Source organism: Accipiter gentilis, chromosome 16 (genome assembly GCF_929443795.1).
Source record: "Accipiter gentilis chromosome 16, bAccGen1.1, whole genome shotgun sequence".
Lineage (NCBI taxonomy): Eukaryota > Metazoa > Chordata > Aves > Accipitriformes > Accipitridae > Astur > Astur gentilis.
This window is the reverse complement of record NC_064895.1, coordinates 4757874-4774112: the sequence shown is the minus strand read 5'-3', so window position 1 is coordinate 4774112 and position 16239 is coordinate 4757874. Positions and strand designations below refer to the sequence as shown.

The following is a 16239-nucleotide window of genomic DNA, read 5'->3' as shown; positions in this document are numbered from 1 at the left end:
AGGCAACTGTACTATGTCTTTAATGCACCTGAGCTGTCCTAGCCATGAAGCCTGCGCTGCTCTGCGACCCCACTCCTCCCTTCCCCGTTGGCACTGTGTGAATCACCTCCACCGCTGCAGACAGCCCTCGCTGGGAGGACCCGCGACCACCTCGGTGCCACTGGTCCCACCACATTGCCACGAGGGCGGGTGATGCCCCACGGTGCCGCCGAAGCAGCAGCAGCCCTAGGGTGCCCGCATTTCACTCCATGCAAAGTGGCAGCTCAGGCTCAAGTTTGTCCCTCCGGAGTGCTCTGAAGATGACATCAAACACGAGGCAGTGCCAGGGCACAGGCGCTAGAAGACGTCGTCTGTGTTACGGAATCATCAGCGGCTCCCTCGGAGGTTACTGGTCTGTGCCCCCTGCTCTCACCCAGATGGCCCCCAGCCACAGTCAGTCCATGCCAGGGCCCAGCCGCAGCAGGCTGTTCAGATGGGTTACACAGCTTTGGGTAACTGTTGAGGATTTCTTGGCTGGGCGAGGGCATGTGAGCAATCCGGCCCGTTAGGTGGGAACGAAGCATAAGTTTACAAAGTGCTGGAGCAGACAAGGACGCTGTGTCCTTGTACGCTGGGGAAAAGGAAGATAAGAAGAGCCTGACAAGCAACTCCTGGATGCCGAAGAATGAGACAAGTAACTGCTGGACACCTCGTGAAGAAGCTTGCACAGCCAATAGAGGATAAGATAGTGTCGCGTGAACCGGGGTATTGTACCAATTAGAGTATTGTATAAGGCGCGTGCACAAGCACGTAAGGTATATAACTGTGCTAAAAGTTGTAGTAAATGGACTTCACTTGATCACATTGGTCTGTGCATGATTTCCCCTGTGGATCCTCCGCAACAGGTAACAAGAGAGTTTAATAGTGTATGTGTGGCCTCAGAGCCAGGGAACGGAGCCTGGTGCTTCTTGTTTTACCAAGACAAAGAGGTATAGCTGGCCGTTGGTGTCCAGAACTGGGGCTAGGAAGCAGCTGAGAGTCCCCCCAAATGGCAGACAAATGCACAGAAAGAAGCATGAACAAATATTGAACCTGAGTGATTGTCTGTTTGAGGATGTGGCTCTGCCCTCCCCATCCTTTGAAGAGGTTCATCACGTGAATAAGTGCATAGACTCCAATGCACTGGGAACAATGAACTAAGATGCCTGGAAGAATCACATTTAAAAAGCAGAGGAAGGAAATAATGGAATGTTATAAAAGCTGATTCCTAGGCAAGACCTAGGAAGTGTGAGAAACCAAAGAGTTTTGGCTTTGGTAACAACAGATGAAACTAATACTAAATTAGAAGTTTCACTCACACAATACTGTAAAAATAATGCAATATAAGTACTTACTCACCAAAATTGCTCTTGAAACAAGCCTACTTCTTTAAAGGACAAGTGATTCAGTGACCCTTCTTCTCTTTCTTCTCTTCTGTAACTCTTATTCTGAAGCCTGTTTTCATGCAGAAAATTTCTTCAACAAGTTACATTCTGACGATGCTAACACTGCATCAGTCTTTTTCCAAATCAATGAATTCCCTACCCTACAAATAGTTCTTTGTTTCCATACTCCTTTGTTTTCATGGTTTGCCAAGCATTTGATATCAATAAAGACGAGTCTGCTGTCACATTGCCAGAGTAATCAGAATGCTTTATTTTTTTATTTTTTTTTTTTTTTTTACCATTGGTTTTAACTACAATGATACCAATTTACTGAGCTTCCTGCTTCCTACTTCCTTTGGTTTGGGGTTTGGAGGGGGAGGGGGGGGGGTGTCCAGTATTTTGGGTCTCACTTAAGGTAGCAAGGCATTCATTTCCTAAAAATCTTCAACACAGTTTCTCTATAACTTTCATCTGGTGGGGGTTTCCTTGGGCTGCCAGGCTGCAGGAACTTCTTAATTGTAGGCATATTGCTCATTCTTATTTTAAAAGCCTAAAAAATAAAAACAGAGTAAGAGAGAAGTTCCAGCTACTCCAGTAGCAAACAGTGCTTCTTGCACAGAACTGCTTCCCCCTGCTGCTAGAAGAGATCCTAACGTTCATTCAGATCTCACGCCACCTACACAGTCTCCTGTCCCACAGGAGGAGGACCCAGCTGCTGCAAAAAGCCTGTTCTTACCAATGAAGGCAGTAGTGGAGCAGACTATATCTAAATCTCTGCTGCCTGAAAGAAACTGAAGGCAAAAACCCAATATCTGGGAGCACCAGGGTGTAGTTTTGAAGGTACAAATACACTAACATAGCTCATGACCTTTTTTTTTTCATTACTAGTTCTGATGGTGCAAACTACTGTGTGGCCGAACCACGATATACGTTAACATGATTTCCATTTTTACTATATTATGTAAGTATCTGAGCTCTGCTTGCATCTAGCATGGCCACTGTTGTCCCACTGTCCCAGCATTTCTAGGACTGCGTTGGTGAAGGTGAAATGACTGGAAGCATCCTTGGCTCAACTCAGTTGTCCAGTAGAGGCTTCTTGTACTGTGTTGTAGACTAGGGTAGCCAAAATATCTACATAGGGCTGGCAGATATAACATAGTCCCTCGGGGAGACCTATTCCCTCCTGGAGCAGCGGCTGGAGGCCAGGACTAGGATTAGGGCATCTCAGGTGGTAAGAAGTGCCTGTGTTAAGGCAACTGACTCAAGGATCCTGAGACATCTCATTGTGCAGACAGTCAGAGAGGACTCACTGATGCAGGTTGCAAGCAGCTGGAGACCCCACAGTTACCTGAGCAAGAACCTCTTCTAACAATGGGGCTAATGGATAGGAGCTTCACAGGGCAACAGCCAGCTCTTGCTGGCAGAGGTATCAACATAATTTCCTCTTCCTTACAGGCACTGGAAGGATAAGGGCGAAATACAAGAAGGAGCAAGAAAAGTAAAAGCTGTGATATAAGTAACCACCAATTTTAGAAACTTTTTCCCTTCTGGCAGTAAAGGAATCCATCCATAATTCAAGGCATGGCTTCAACAGAACTGTGCCCATGCCTAGTGGCTAAGATATCTTGCTAGAAGATGGGAGCTAGAGGCAAGAATCACCCGAGGCTGCAAAACATCATGTGGGATAAAATCTGACACATGTTACTGTCCACTTTGTGGCTGAAGTGGCTCATTCTGTCACACTAAATTAAGACTTAAACTGTTGGGGTTGAGATTTAAAAATTTTAAAAAAACACTTAAGGAAAACAAACAAAGAAACAAAAAATCAAAGCCCTTTTCCTCATCAGTTCCAAGCAGGAAACCTAACTATGGTAGTCTGATGCTGAACTGTTTCTTTTGTTAATGGGAATAAAGCCAAAGTCTTTGAGTGCACCCCTCAAATTAACAGTTTGTAAGCACAAAGAAGCATGACCTCAAGTCTTGCATCCTCAACCCAAACTTGCTACACTGCTTTATTACAGGCACATGGGAGGACTACTGACCACGACCTGCTTTTTTCCAATCGCAGTCTACTTGGGTCCACTGTATCTCAACTCTTAATGACTCCTGCAGGTCATGCCCCAGGCTTGCCCATACTCTGTGCTCTATAGCATGCTGCAAGCCTAGAGGCTTCTGATTTCTGGTCAAGTCTCACAGGAAAAGTGCCTCACTTCTGCTTGGTTTCAGACTGTGTACATGGTACAAAGGCAGAGTATTGATCCTCAATTTTATTGAGTTGATTATTGAAAGAAAACTGTGGCTTAATGCTAAGGTTTGAGTTTCTAGTCATACTGTAGAAGGCCAAAGGGAAGTGAGATTACTGGGATCCCAAAACTGTAATACCAGCCAGTACAGAAAATGGCACACTGCACCTTATTGTAACAGGTCAACCTGGATCACAGACTTAATTTGTTAGCTGGTATTAGATAGCATCTACTGGCAGGCAGCAGGAAAATCAAAAGAGGGTGGCTTAGGTAAGTGATTCCCTTGGGATGACATTAATTTATTTCTATTGAGGAGGCATATACCACTCAAAGAGGGATAGGCATACTTGAACTGGGTTAGTCAGGAGCACAGTGTCTTACAACAAACCAACTAAATCAGTTCCTTCTTGTGCTTGATTTTGAGCAACCATACGATAGCGGCAGTTCCTTGAAGAGCCCACACTCCTGATTTACACAGCATGGAGAGATGATCACCTTCAGGATTGCCCTCTAGCTCCTGAACACAGGCATTCTCAGGACCAAAATTACCTGCAACTGAGGGAACCCCGACAGCACAGCAGGTATTTTCTCCTCCACTGCTAAAATGGCTTCAATTAGCTGAACATCTGCCCAGCTGAATTTGTTGCCCACAAGAAAGTCTTGGCCATGCTGTTTCAAAACCTGTAGAATACAAGAGAATGCGAGCTGCAGATGAGACTGGGACACATGATGCCTGGCAGCTAAGCCCCACAGCACAGCTGTAGAGCTGAACAGCAATTATATCTGAAATGTCAGGGTGGAATTTTCAGCTGGAAGCTGTGAGCCTAAATCACTTCATTACTGTTGGGAAAAAAATCTGAACTCTTGTAGTACACAGACTATAAACTTTGGTCACTCAGTAATGATGAATGATGATACGCACTGGGAACAGTGACAAAACCACGCGCTTAAGTAGACTAGTAACAGTCACAGAATTAGAAATAGGGATAATGGAGCAACTAAAGAGTAACTTGGAGAATTTATAAAATTGCCATTTAGATATTTCATTTAAAGTTATGACCAATGTTGATACCAGGAAGCAAACTTAGAAATGCAGAATTACAATAGCTAACCAAAGAAAATCCCTGCCTTTGTGAATAAGTTGTTATAGTCATAAGGACTTCTAGGATGTTCAGCCTTTATTACTGTTTTCCATCAAACCTAGATGAACATTAACGAAAGTGAGAAATGTTGCCAGATGCTTGAGTCATATGGGTTTGGTTTGTTGTTTTCGAAAGTGGGATGTGCAGAAATCTATGGCTGTTGTTTTACTAAAGTATTTCTAATCTCTCTACCTGATTTATTTGCAAGAGATTTTTGCATTCTTCTGATGAAAATGTTCCAACTGAAATTAAGTATAGCAGAGAGATGTGCTCTAAATAAATGTAAGTGTGGAATTATCCCCTCAAGGAAAAAAGAAAACCTATGTGCTTGCTTTTACTTTAGTGAAAAGTTTTGCTGTATAGCTGGGAACATATTGCTTTATTTGCTTTGTAGATGTTCGGGTACCACAGCCCTGACAACACAAGCCAACAAATAGAGAAAATGTGCTGCTGTATTTCCCTTTCTTTGTGAGAGCCAAGAAAGCTGAGGATTTGGAACTGACCTGCACTACAAACATGTTCTTATTTGGGGGAAACTTTCTGGTAATTGTAAATACAAGTTTTATAGGCACATCCTCACTGTCACTTACCTTTTCAAAGACTGGGAAGTACCTGTTAGTTGCCCTCTCCTTAATTGAGTCAAGATTTTTCTCCTTTGCCTCAGGTGGAGAGAAAGGAAACATCAAAATCATTTGCATCAGATCTGTTATTCCTTCCACATACATGTCAATCCTATTAGTGGGGGGAGACGGTAGAAAAGAGCACAGAAGTTATTTCATCTGTTTTCCAATTAACTAAGGCAACTTACAGGAATTCTATATCACTACCACACTGCCAATTTTCACAGCCGACACTAAACGTGAACTAAAGCCAAGTATTTTTTAAAAGGACTAAAAGCCTGTTTCTGTTCAGCAGCATTTCAGCAGCAGTGGTTAAAACCTAAGCAAAGCTAGAGTCCTTGCTTTTTATGGTGTTAGCCTTTCTCATGCCTTTCTACTGGATTTATAGGATTGAATTTGTTATATATAATGCAGCTATCAAATAACAGATTGCTCATTAAGTGAAAAGAGGTGTTACGGTACAGGGCTCTCTCCTTCAAGTCTTTCCCATAGAGATTGTATTTCCCTGCTATGTAGCTGAGGATGGCTCTGGTCTGCACCATCTTCATCCCATCGATCTCAACCAGGGGCACTTGCTGGAACATCAGGACTCCATCTAGGGTGGAAAGTTGAGGGAAAGATTGTTAATTCCTTCTAGACTGCTAGCTTTACAGGAGAGCGAGAGACTGAGCACGTTTCTTTTGCAGTGTAGGAGATCATTGATGTCTTGCCCTAACTGTAAAACTCCATGCAGTAAACTAACATTGTGGGAAAGATCAAATATCAACTAGCCTGCATCGCCCTTTTGTAGCTGGGTCATCACAGTGCAGCTGGGCCCTTTGCTTTACAACATCGCCAGGGCTTCACTGGCTGGTGGGGGCTGGCACTGCCGGCTCCTTTGCACTTCTGGACCCTACGTCATGCTGACAGAAAAAGCCTGAAAGAGCAATTTCAACCCAAGGGATTGGAGGAGAATAAAGATCCGTGTTAAGTGTGAACTTTAAAAAAAAAAAATTCCAATTATTTTGGATGCATATCAGTTTCCTCTCAGGGGCATATACATAGGAGGAGAAAGAATGAGCGGAGAAGTACCGCAGCAGGACTGAGCTACTGGGATAAAGGAAGAGGTCAGGCCACTTTAAACATTGTGAAGCTGCAGAGTAAGAGGCAGGGACTGTGGCAGCAGTTGCTGTTTAAGTAAGTTTTACACAGTCACTCCAGGGACAAGAGTTTCAGAGTCCCCATAGATTTGCATTACAGACCTATCCTCAGTGTTGTTCCACAATTTAAGCCTATTTAGGTACATCTTCGTAGGTCCATTTTCTCCTGGTGCTGGTAGGAGCATTTGTCTGAGCCTTCAGTGAGGCAGCTCTGAAAGCGAAGCTGACATAGAGACTCAGCACAGCAGTCACTCTTTTCTAGACCCGTTTTCTGCTGGACTAATTACTGTATTTGGAGACGCTCCCTCCTCTATTTACACATTAAGGGCATCCAGAGAACAATCCCGCCCTGTTAAAATCACAGCAAAACTCCAAATCCAACCAGGCAGCTGCCACTTTGCATTGCTCAAAATTAATCATTTATTTTAATTGCTCAATTTTAATCCATTCAGTGCATCCTTCTTTCAGGTGTAAGAGTTCATTTTAACAGGCACATCTGTTTGCTTTTTTCTCCACAGAGCTATTAAAATACTTTGCTAATCTAGAATTAATAAACAGTCTTCACTCATTCTATATTATTAATTTATAATTTAAATTCAAAGAGTAGTTCTCTCCACAGCAACAAATAGCCTGTGTTTGTTTCTTGTAAACGTTCACAGAAAGATAGTGTGTCTTCATGTCTTTCCAGAATACAGCTCTGCAGCTCAAGGAGGAAATATTACTTGGTATCTACCTAGCAAAACCACAGTAGAATGGGAAAACTAACAACTCTGCAAGGATACTTTTCAGCAGAAAGATGTGAAGCGAAAAATAAAATCTGACTTCTGGCTCTTGACAAAAAGTGATGCGGCAAATGTGAGTGAACTGAATGCACTGTTTGTTTCTTATCTACAGAAAAGAGGGATTTCTCTCTTATGACCAGTACCTCACTGCTTCTCCTTGCTTTGCAGTGAGAAATACTTCACACAACCACTGCATAGAATATATATGCAGGATTAAAAGCAGTTTCCCAGTCATTCTGCAGATTGGATTGTGCTGCTGGAAGGTGGTCTGTGGAGCACACATTAAAAAACAATCATCTAGACCTACTATTTGTCACTGACCAGCAGAGCTTGTTGATATCCAGGTAGCAACTTGGGCAACCTGTGGCTGCAGATAGAGCCGAGCTAGTGTCTCTCAGGCCAGCGGGTACAGGTCTGGCCAGGCCGATGCTATTTAACTCCTTCAGCCTCCAAAACAGTCTTCATCCTGGGCACTGCTGAGGCATTGCTTAGAAGATCATCAGGTGGCATGGGCCAAAGTCATGCCTGGACCATTCTAACAATGTGGTGGTGTCTAAACACAGGATACTCTGGCAAAAAGCATGTTGGTAGGGAGAGGAAAAAACATTAGAGGAAGAGGTAATGTGGGGTTATTTGTGTTCAGTCCTGCCCTGCATGACTGGCAGCATTCCAGAGGTCCCTCTATGAGGATGACTAACTTGTCTTTCTTCAACCCCTTGTATTAACCCCCACCTTTTAATTTGTGTTCTAACCCTCTTCGGCTCAGTATATATACATAAAACCCCTTGATCTTCTTTATAAAACTTCCCTATCCTTTTCATCACCATTTAATTCTTCTCTCTGGATATAGATAAGCTTGGACACTGTATCCAGGATTGTACCACTCTGTCTGGATTAATTAATCCTGTGAAGCAAATTCAGATTTAGGCTTTCAGTACCTGAGCTATCATATTTAGAGCTATAACTGGTGTCTTCACACTGCACTGCCCTCCCATGTTGTCAGATTCACAGCCAGCTGGACATGCAAATTCAATTCTGATCTTCTTGTTACCACTTCGTTTTTTATTTTTGTTCATTTTCGTTTTCTTGTCAGAATTTCTTTAAACACAGCTTTTCCTTTCTGAGTAAGTGGCCAGAATGCAGCCAAGTCCTCTTCCAAGTCTCCTAGCAAGTCTCAGCAAGCTCAGCCTGCTGCGAGGTTTCTCTTACGTGTCTTGGGCAGCAGGTAAACTGCAGGGTGGGTGCACTCTGTAGTGCTCCTCACAGTCCCAACTCCTTCCCTACCCTGGCAGCAAGGTCTTCTCCTTCCAGGGTGGCTGTGGAGGGGTTCACTGCTGGATTTCATCTGGGCAAATATCAGGGGCAGTGGCTGGGGGTATGCACTGGTGTTTGGGAACTGGTCTCACTCCCCAAGGTTGACATGAAGCCTTTGGGGCTTGCTGCTTTGACCATGTCAGACTTTCTGCAGGTCTCCCTGCTGGCTCCCTGTTTTTTAACTGGGGCAAGCTTCATGGCTCAGGTTTATCCTGCTTAGGACTGTCACTAGGGGGTTCACACAGAACCTAACACAAAGGAAAACTGGCTTTCCTGGGGATTTTGGTGCCATGCCAGCCTTTCATTTAGACGCTTATCTCACTGGCTTATCTCACTGCGGTTCAGAACCAACATAGGGGTACATCAATACTAGTCAACTCAACAACAGGTCAGGCCAGCTGGCACAGACTGGCCAAATTCACTCTATTCAGTTCTCTCTGCCTATAGAGCATGGTGGTGGCATCTAATTGACATCTTGGAAATGGCCCTTGGCCTGGGACAACTCCCAAATGATGCCTAGGAATTTCTTCAGGGAGCGCTATTTGCCCTGGACCAAAAATGTGCCAGGAACCATGCTAAACATTCAATAACATAGATAATGAAGTTGCATTAAATAGGAATGTTTGCTACCCCTGTTTAATGTACTACAATAAACACAGTCGCAGAAGCTATGGCTTTTCGCTTATAGGAGTTGTTTGGCACAGAAAGAACAGGTTACTCAAAACTAGTATTCCAGTATTCTAGGTGTGCACATAGAAGTTTGCAATAAGAAGAAAAGCTTAAAAATAGGTATCCTAATCATGTCCTAATGGCTCAGAAACCAGAGTAGAGTGCCTGCTTAAAAAAATAATTTTACAGGTGACCCCCATTTTCTCAGAGCTAAAAGCCGAAGCTGCAACATTATGTGTGTCACATTTTGCATCCACATGACATTTCCCATTCAAATCAGCTTCAGTTTGCAATAAACTAATTTTAAACAACAAAATTAGCTAAATTGGAGCAATTTTTTTGAGGGACTAAGCGTCAGGCTTCAGGATTCTTACCTTTGATTAACTTTTCATACTGCTCTCTTGTCTCCAAAAAAATTTCTTCAAACTGGAAGAGACAATAGTGTTACATTGCTGTATTTGAACCTTTTTCTTCTGTAAGTGACTGCACATAACCATGTGCAGAACAACTGAACTGAGCAAAAGATAATGGGCTGGATCTTCAACTGTGCTGTTTGGTCAAAGATGTCCTGAAGATCCCACACACATCCTTACAACTGGGGAGGAGCAGAAGGGCCTGGCCACTTCTGCCTCAGGGCACCAATGCAGAAATAACCTAAGTGCAGGTAGAAACAGAGTACAGGCATCTGCAGGGGAATGACAGGTTGCAGCCAAGTGCCAAGGGAAGCACAAGGTAAATCAACTATTTCTAACCCCACCCCAGGGCATGTGAGTCAGTGACGCTCTTTTGTTCCGCACACATTGTAACTGCAAACTAAGACTGATTTAAGGTGGTTTTGCACAGCTGGAAAACTCAGATTAATTAAGAGCCTTTAAATAAATCCCCATTTTGACCTATTATGATTAGTTACTTCAGGGCATTGACGCTAGCTCTAACAAACTCCAAGCTCCGCTGAGTTTCCATCCCAAATATTAACCACCAAACAAGGTAGTTACAGACATGCAGTGCCACTGGCCAAATGAATTTAGCCACCCTGTTGCAGCAGTTTATGCTTCAAGTGCATGTTAAATTGTTCCTTACTTAAGACAGTTGAAAACACCAGTCTGGAACACTGCACTGAGTATCAACTAACCTCCACGCCGGCTGCGGCTAACAGCCACCGTACGGGCTCCATTCGCCCCCTTCCATTACAGTAGGTAAGCCTGGGCTTCCCCGACATGCTTCTGAGCTTCTGGTGCCCTGAAAAATATTAAGCAGAAAACAGTATCTTATAAAACTGGTTTAAGTATCATTATTCTGAGGAGAGAGAGAGAGTTTTATTCTCACTATGCCTGTTGAAGTTTCAACGTTATCTGGTTTAAAACATAAAATGAGAGATGGACCAGTGACACCACACAGCCTGTGCTAGGAAAGAAAAGATGTGCAGATCTGTAAAGCTTTCCCCAGTGCTACTAGGGAGGTTTGTTTTGATTATAAGCAAACACAGACATGTTTCAACAAGTTGTATGTGTCCTGCGCAACAAGGGGAACCTTGCTGCATTTTAAGACAATTATACAAAGTCACTGAAAATCCTACCACGTCCTCAGGGAAGTTACTCACTTACCCTCATTGCCATCATCCTCACCGAAAAGATGAAAAGAAGGAAAACATGTTTTACTGGTAGGCTGAAATTTGTCTGGTGGAAGGCATTTTGCAGCTTCAACTGCCATCCACTTCTTTCCTCAAGCAGGGGCAAATGAGTTGTTAATCTTCCCTTCATTCTATGAAACAGGCTGAGGTTCCTTGGGGTCCTATTGAACGGCTACAGCCTATTTCCTTGCTGCTTGTGGCAGCCTTGAGGTGTCCCTCAAAGTTAGCTCTGGAACCTAGCTGCGTTGGCTTCAGGTGTCCCCAAAAGTATCCCCCAGGGCACCGGGGACCTGCATGCCCAGGGGACCAGCACATTGGAGGCCATCTGAAGCACCTCTCTCTGCACCATGAGCAATAGAGCGTGTGGCGGAAAGCACATCTGTATTAAGCTGTGTCATACGTAGGGACAACCAGCTGGACTATTTGTGCTAATACTTGAGTATAAGGGTTTGCAAATCCAGGCCTGAATTTCTCTGTGCTTCATTGCCCTAATTACTAAAAAAAATGGGACTAGCATTCCACCTTCACAAAGATGTTAGTATCATGCACTAATGAGTGGGAGAAGAAAAGCTTAGAAATAGGTATCCTAATCATGTCCTAATGGCTCAGAAACCAGAGTAGAGTGCCTGATTTAAAAAAATAATTTTACAGATGACCCCCATTTTCTCAGAGCTAAAAGCTGAAGCTGCAACATTACGTGTGTCACACTTTGCATCCACATGACATTTCCCATTCAAGTCAGGTTCAGTTTGCTCTAGTGATGTGTTTTCTTCAAATCAAAGTGTTTTGTAAGTGTACTTAAATTATATTTGGAACATATTTTGCCAAAACTTGATTTCAAAGAACAATCAGATTCAGAGTTCTCCCTTGAGCAATTCTGGTGAGAACCAAGTCATGTTACTACAATAAATAGGAATATTTGGGGTAAAAAACACATAAAAGAAAAAAATATCAACTCCAGTTTTAAAGTGTGAACAGCTGTTGCTAATTACAATGTTTTGCCTCTAAGACAGTGGATTTTTTAGTTTCTGCATGTTGTGTGACTAGCTTTCACTATATGGCAGTGCAGTTTATCTATGTAGTTCACAACAGCTAACTAGTGCCTCTTTCATTATACTTCTCAGATAGATTGCAGTCTATCACTTCATCACACATTGCCCCAACTTGTATCGTGCAGAAACAGTAAATAAGACTTTTCCTTTAACTAAAAAATTCAAAGACTGTGTCCTGGTTTCGGCTACAATAAAGTTAATTTTATTTCTAGTAGCTGGTATAGTGCTGTGTTTTGGATTTAGTATGAGAAGAATGTTGATAACACACTGATGTTTTCAGTTGTTGCTAAGTCGTGTTTATACTAAGTCAAGGATTTTTCAGCTTCTCATGCCCAGCCAGCAGGAAGGCTGGAGGGGCACAAGGAGTTGGGAGAGGACACAGCCAGGAGATCTGACCCAAACTGGCCAAAGGGATATTCCAGACCATATGATGTCATGCTGAACAAAAAACTGGGGGGAGTTTGCCTGGGGGTGGTAGCCCGCTGCTCAGGGGCTGGCCGGGCATGGGTCAGTGGGTGGTGAGCAATTCCTTTGCGCATCACTTGTTTTGTGTATTCTTTTATCATTATTATTATTTTCACTTTCTTTTCCGCCCACGAGTTTTACCTTTTTTCCCATTGTCTCCCACATCCCACCGCAGGGATGAGCGAGTGGCTGGGTGGTGTTTAGGTGCCTGCTGGGTTAAACCACGACAGACTGCAATACCAAGAATATGAAACTTAATCCTCTTGGAAAATTTATCTACTGTTAGAACAAAAGCAGAGGGAGTGAAAAGCCTTAGGTATCATTTTATCATTTTACATGAACAAGAAATTCTATATGGTATTAAATTATGTGAGAAGAACAATGACAAATGGAGAATAAAAACCTGTCATCAGCTGCTTTTTTTTTTTTTTTTAACTGATTATTGCTCAAGATGCTGGAGAACACATTCACTGGACAACAGACAAGGTAAAGACATTCAAGCTTTTGAAGCAAGCTGCACTTGCCCTGGGACTGCCAGACTACAGTAAACCATTTACCTTGTTTGTACACGAGGGGCAAGGAAGAGCCTCTGGGATGGTAACTAACACACTGAGCCCCCTGCTCTACTCCCTTCACCTGGGGAAGGAACTCTGCATCACAACTATGTAGTAACCACCTGTGAAGCCAAAAAGACTCAAGAAGATTTAACACACGTGCTGTTTCTAAATCCCAATCTGGAACTATCTGTTGGCAGGTCCTCATATTATCTGACCAGCAACCATGTTAACAGGTTCTTCAGTAGCTACTGTGAATGAAGTAGTGGAGGCTTCACCACTCAGTCCGAAGCTGAGTGCACAGGGAGCCAAATTAATTGCATTAACAAAGGTCTATCAGCTGGCCAAAGTAAAGACTGCAAATATTTATGCTGATTCTCAATATGCATTTGGAGTATGCCAAGCTACTGGGCAGTTATGGAAGCTGCATGGGTTTATAACTTCTAGTGGAAGTAAATATCAAGTGCCCCACAAATTACTGAACTGTTAAAAGCTATACAATTGCCAGAGAAACTTGCTATATCACTCATCAGCCAGCCAATACCAGCAGAAGGACAAAAGACGAGATAAGAAATAGTCTAACAGATATTGCCGCCAAAGCCACAACACAACAGCCGTACAAACAACGGGACTTACAAGCAGTCAGCGGTCTGAGCTGGTGTTGCTCGCTCCTGAAAAGATATGTTTGACTGTTCCTGCTGAAGAAATCGACTCTTGCAAAAGGTACAAGCGACCAAAGACTCCCAGGGAATATGGACAGCAGATATGGAAAACCTTCCCATTTTACCTAAGCGATACCTGATTCCCACAGCAAAAATGCATCACCATCTGGGGCATTTTGGGACTGCTGCACTAGTCCAGACACTGCTGAAGAATTGGTTCATGCCAGGAATTTCTGCTGCAGCCAAATAAGTAACTGCATCTTGCATGCACTACCTTTCACCTTAATTAATGTTTAGGAAAGACCTCAACACAAAATTTGTCTATATACAAATGTTTTTACTGCTTTTGTCTAAACTCCATATTCCCATCCTAGTTCCTAGTGAGCCTTAATGACACGCCTGTCCTGAATTTCTGAGGATGCTTCCCAGCAATGTAAGAACCCTTTAAGAGGGCATGGTCTTTCAGAAACAGCATTACCTGCCTTCAGTGTGAAGTGCCCTTTAGCCCTGGAGCTGGGAGCAGAGTCCAGTGTACCAAACGGGCCAGCTTTCCTGCTCAAACCCAGAAGAAACAGCCGCGGTGCTAGAGGCTTGCACTGTGTTCTCCCACCCACCTTTGCCTTCCCCCACATTGTCCCCTCAGCAGTTTCATGGCTGCCTTGTTCAGCTCTGAACTGCACCGCAGGATTCATTTCCTTGTTAAAATACACCTTTCTTTTGCTTTCTCTCTCCTGCAGCTTCCAGCTGGTGAGTAACTATCGAGCCATACCTAGTCTACCTGGCACATGAACTTAAGAGAGCAGAGAATTTACATTACCCCAGCAGACACCCTAATAAATTTGTAAGTAGCTTCACTATAAATAGTCTCTCAAATGCTTTAAGCAAAAGGAAATCATAAGTTAGCACTTACCTTCTGACCTTAACTCAGCCTCCACCCAGCACAGTGAGGTTCCCCCAGGGTGTTTAAACTTTGGAGCTTGGGGGAGTTTCCAGGCATACCCAATTAGAGAGAAAATCTCCCATTGCTATTAAGCTGTCACTAACCCAGTTTAAAGACGTACATCTCTGAAAATTGCCACCCAAGGCAGACACTGTCTTTCAGTTTGCTGATTTGACTATACCATGTGGGTAGCCTCATAATTTCTTTCATAGCCATCTATTCAAACAGTTCTTTTGGAATTATTGGGGCATTTTACCCAAACACAAGGGTGAGACACTTTAAAACGCTGAGAAAATAACAGATTTTTCTAGGTCATATTTAGAGTAATAGTAACCATTTAAAGACTAAACACTGAAGTTTCTAGGCTTATTTCACCATTTAACAGTAACCCAGGTTTTTATTTTCAGTGCTGTATGGCTGGCACAGAAAAGATACCCAAAGTATGGGATAACAATGCTCAATTACTTTGAAATACAGTTTGCAAGTATCAAACTTACTTAGTGATAACTTGGTATAAAAAATAGCTGAACAGTTTATGTCACAACTCACCCCATGTCTTAAGGCAATAGCATTAATTTTGGAAATTGAGTGTATGTGGCCAATACTCATGATTTCCCTACCCTGTTTCCATGAAAAGTAACTGCTTCAGCTTTGCTATCTACATTTCAGGTAAAAATACCAAAACTGAAACTGGATGTGAACAGACACAAGGATGGCATAGCAGACGGAAAATGGGATTTTGGGTGCCAAAGATCAGATTCTCACCTCTCTGTCAGATTCTCATCTCATAGACCCACATGTGATGTTGGGCATCACTTTCCATCCCTGCAGCAGATGTCAATACAGCTGATCTGAAGATCTGTTCACAGAACCCACACTGTTATCAAAATTGTATTTATCAGACTAAAGCTGTGGCTGTACTAACACAGCACCTCAAGGTGGGGAATCTCAGGACAAAAATCTCTAGGTAACTATCGAGGAAATCCCCCCAAGGCTGCTACTTTCTTTTTTCCTCACAGTTGGAGTTTCGTTATGGTTTCTCTGCCTGGCAATTGCTGGCAGTCTCTTCTAGAGAATGCACTTCCACTAGAGGCTTCTTGCAAATTTGTAATTTAGGTGCTTCAAAGGTTGATGGTGTCAGCAAAAAACAACTGTATGGTGCTTCTTTACACTTTGCCTAATTCTAACTCTCCTTGGGTTCATCATTTAGTGAATAAAGCACAGCATTAAATACAAACTTCTGTATTGTTTCTATGTCAAACCCAGTTTCCATCCCCCAGAAAATTCCCAAGTATGGGTCGGAAGTCCAGCATCGGTCCAGAACTGTTCCCAGCGGGCTGTGTGAGTATGACACCCTATTTTGGAAGCTAGGAGCGTGGTCTAAATGCATGCTTTACCATGCTAGCTGGCAGCAGTGCCAGCCAATGGTCCCCATATGCCTAAACCACTAATGTAGATGTGGCTACAATAGCAGTGCGGCACAAGCAGGAAGGGATAGCTGAGTAAGAAAGGACTGGTTTTTCATACCTGTCCATGATGGCAGCATTGAATCAAGGTTAATCTGTTCCTGCTTTTTGAGGTCTTTGATATCAGCATGTAACCGAGTGCAAGAGTTGGTTCAGGA

General features: G+C 43.1%; 1 protein-coding gene across 1 annotated transcript; it reads right to left on the bottom strand.

The window, feature by feature from the left end:
- Window positions 1–1650: 1650 nt before the first annotated feature.
- Window positions 1651–14653, bottom strand: LOC126046691 (glutathione S-transferase 3-like). Its single transcript, XM_049819429.1, has 7 exons — window positions 14586–14653; window positions 10445–10551; window positions 9687–9738; window positions 5871–6003; window positions 5379–5520; window positions 4196–4327; window positions 1651–1953 (listed from the first exon to the last, which is right to left on the bottom strand). Exons 2-7 carry the CDS (start codon window positions 10529–10531, stop codon window positions 1831–1833), a joined length of 669 nt encoding a protein of 222 aa, XP_049675386.1. The 5' UTR covers window positions 10532–10551; window positions 14586–14653; the 3' UTR covers window positions 1651–1830.
- Window positions 14654–16239: the final 1586 nt, after the last annotated feature.

Bases quoted from the DNA above. Each gene is read 5' to 3' on its own strand.
- LOC126046691 (XM_049819429.1), bottom strand. From the start codon at position 10,531: ATGTCGGGGAAGCCCAGGCTTACCTACTGTAATGGAAGGGGGCGAATG. The intron at 9,739-10,444 runs GTTAGTTGATAC...TGTCTCTTCCAG, and splicing joins TAGCCGCAGCCGGCGTGGAG to TTTGAAGAAATTTTTTTGGA. The intron at 1,954-4,195 runs GTAATTTTGGTC...TTTATTTTTTAG, and splicing joins CGGGGTTCCCTCAGTTGCAG to GCTTTTAAAATAAGAATGAG.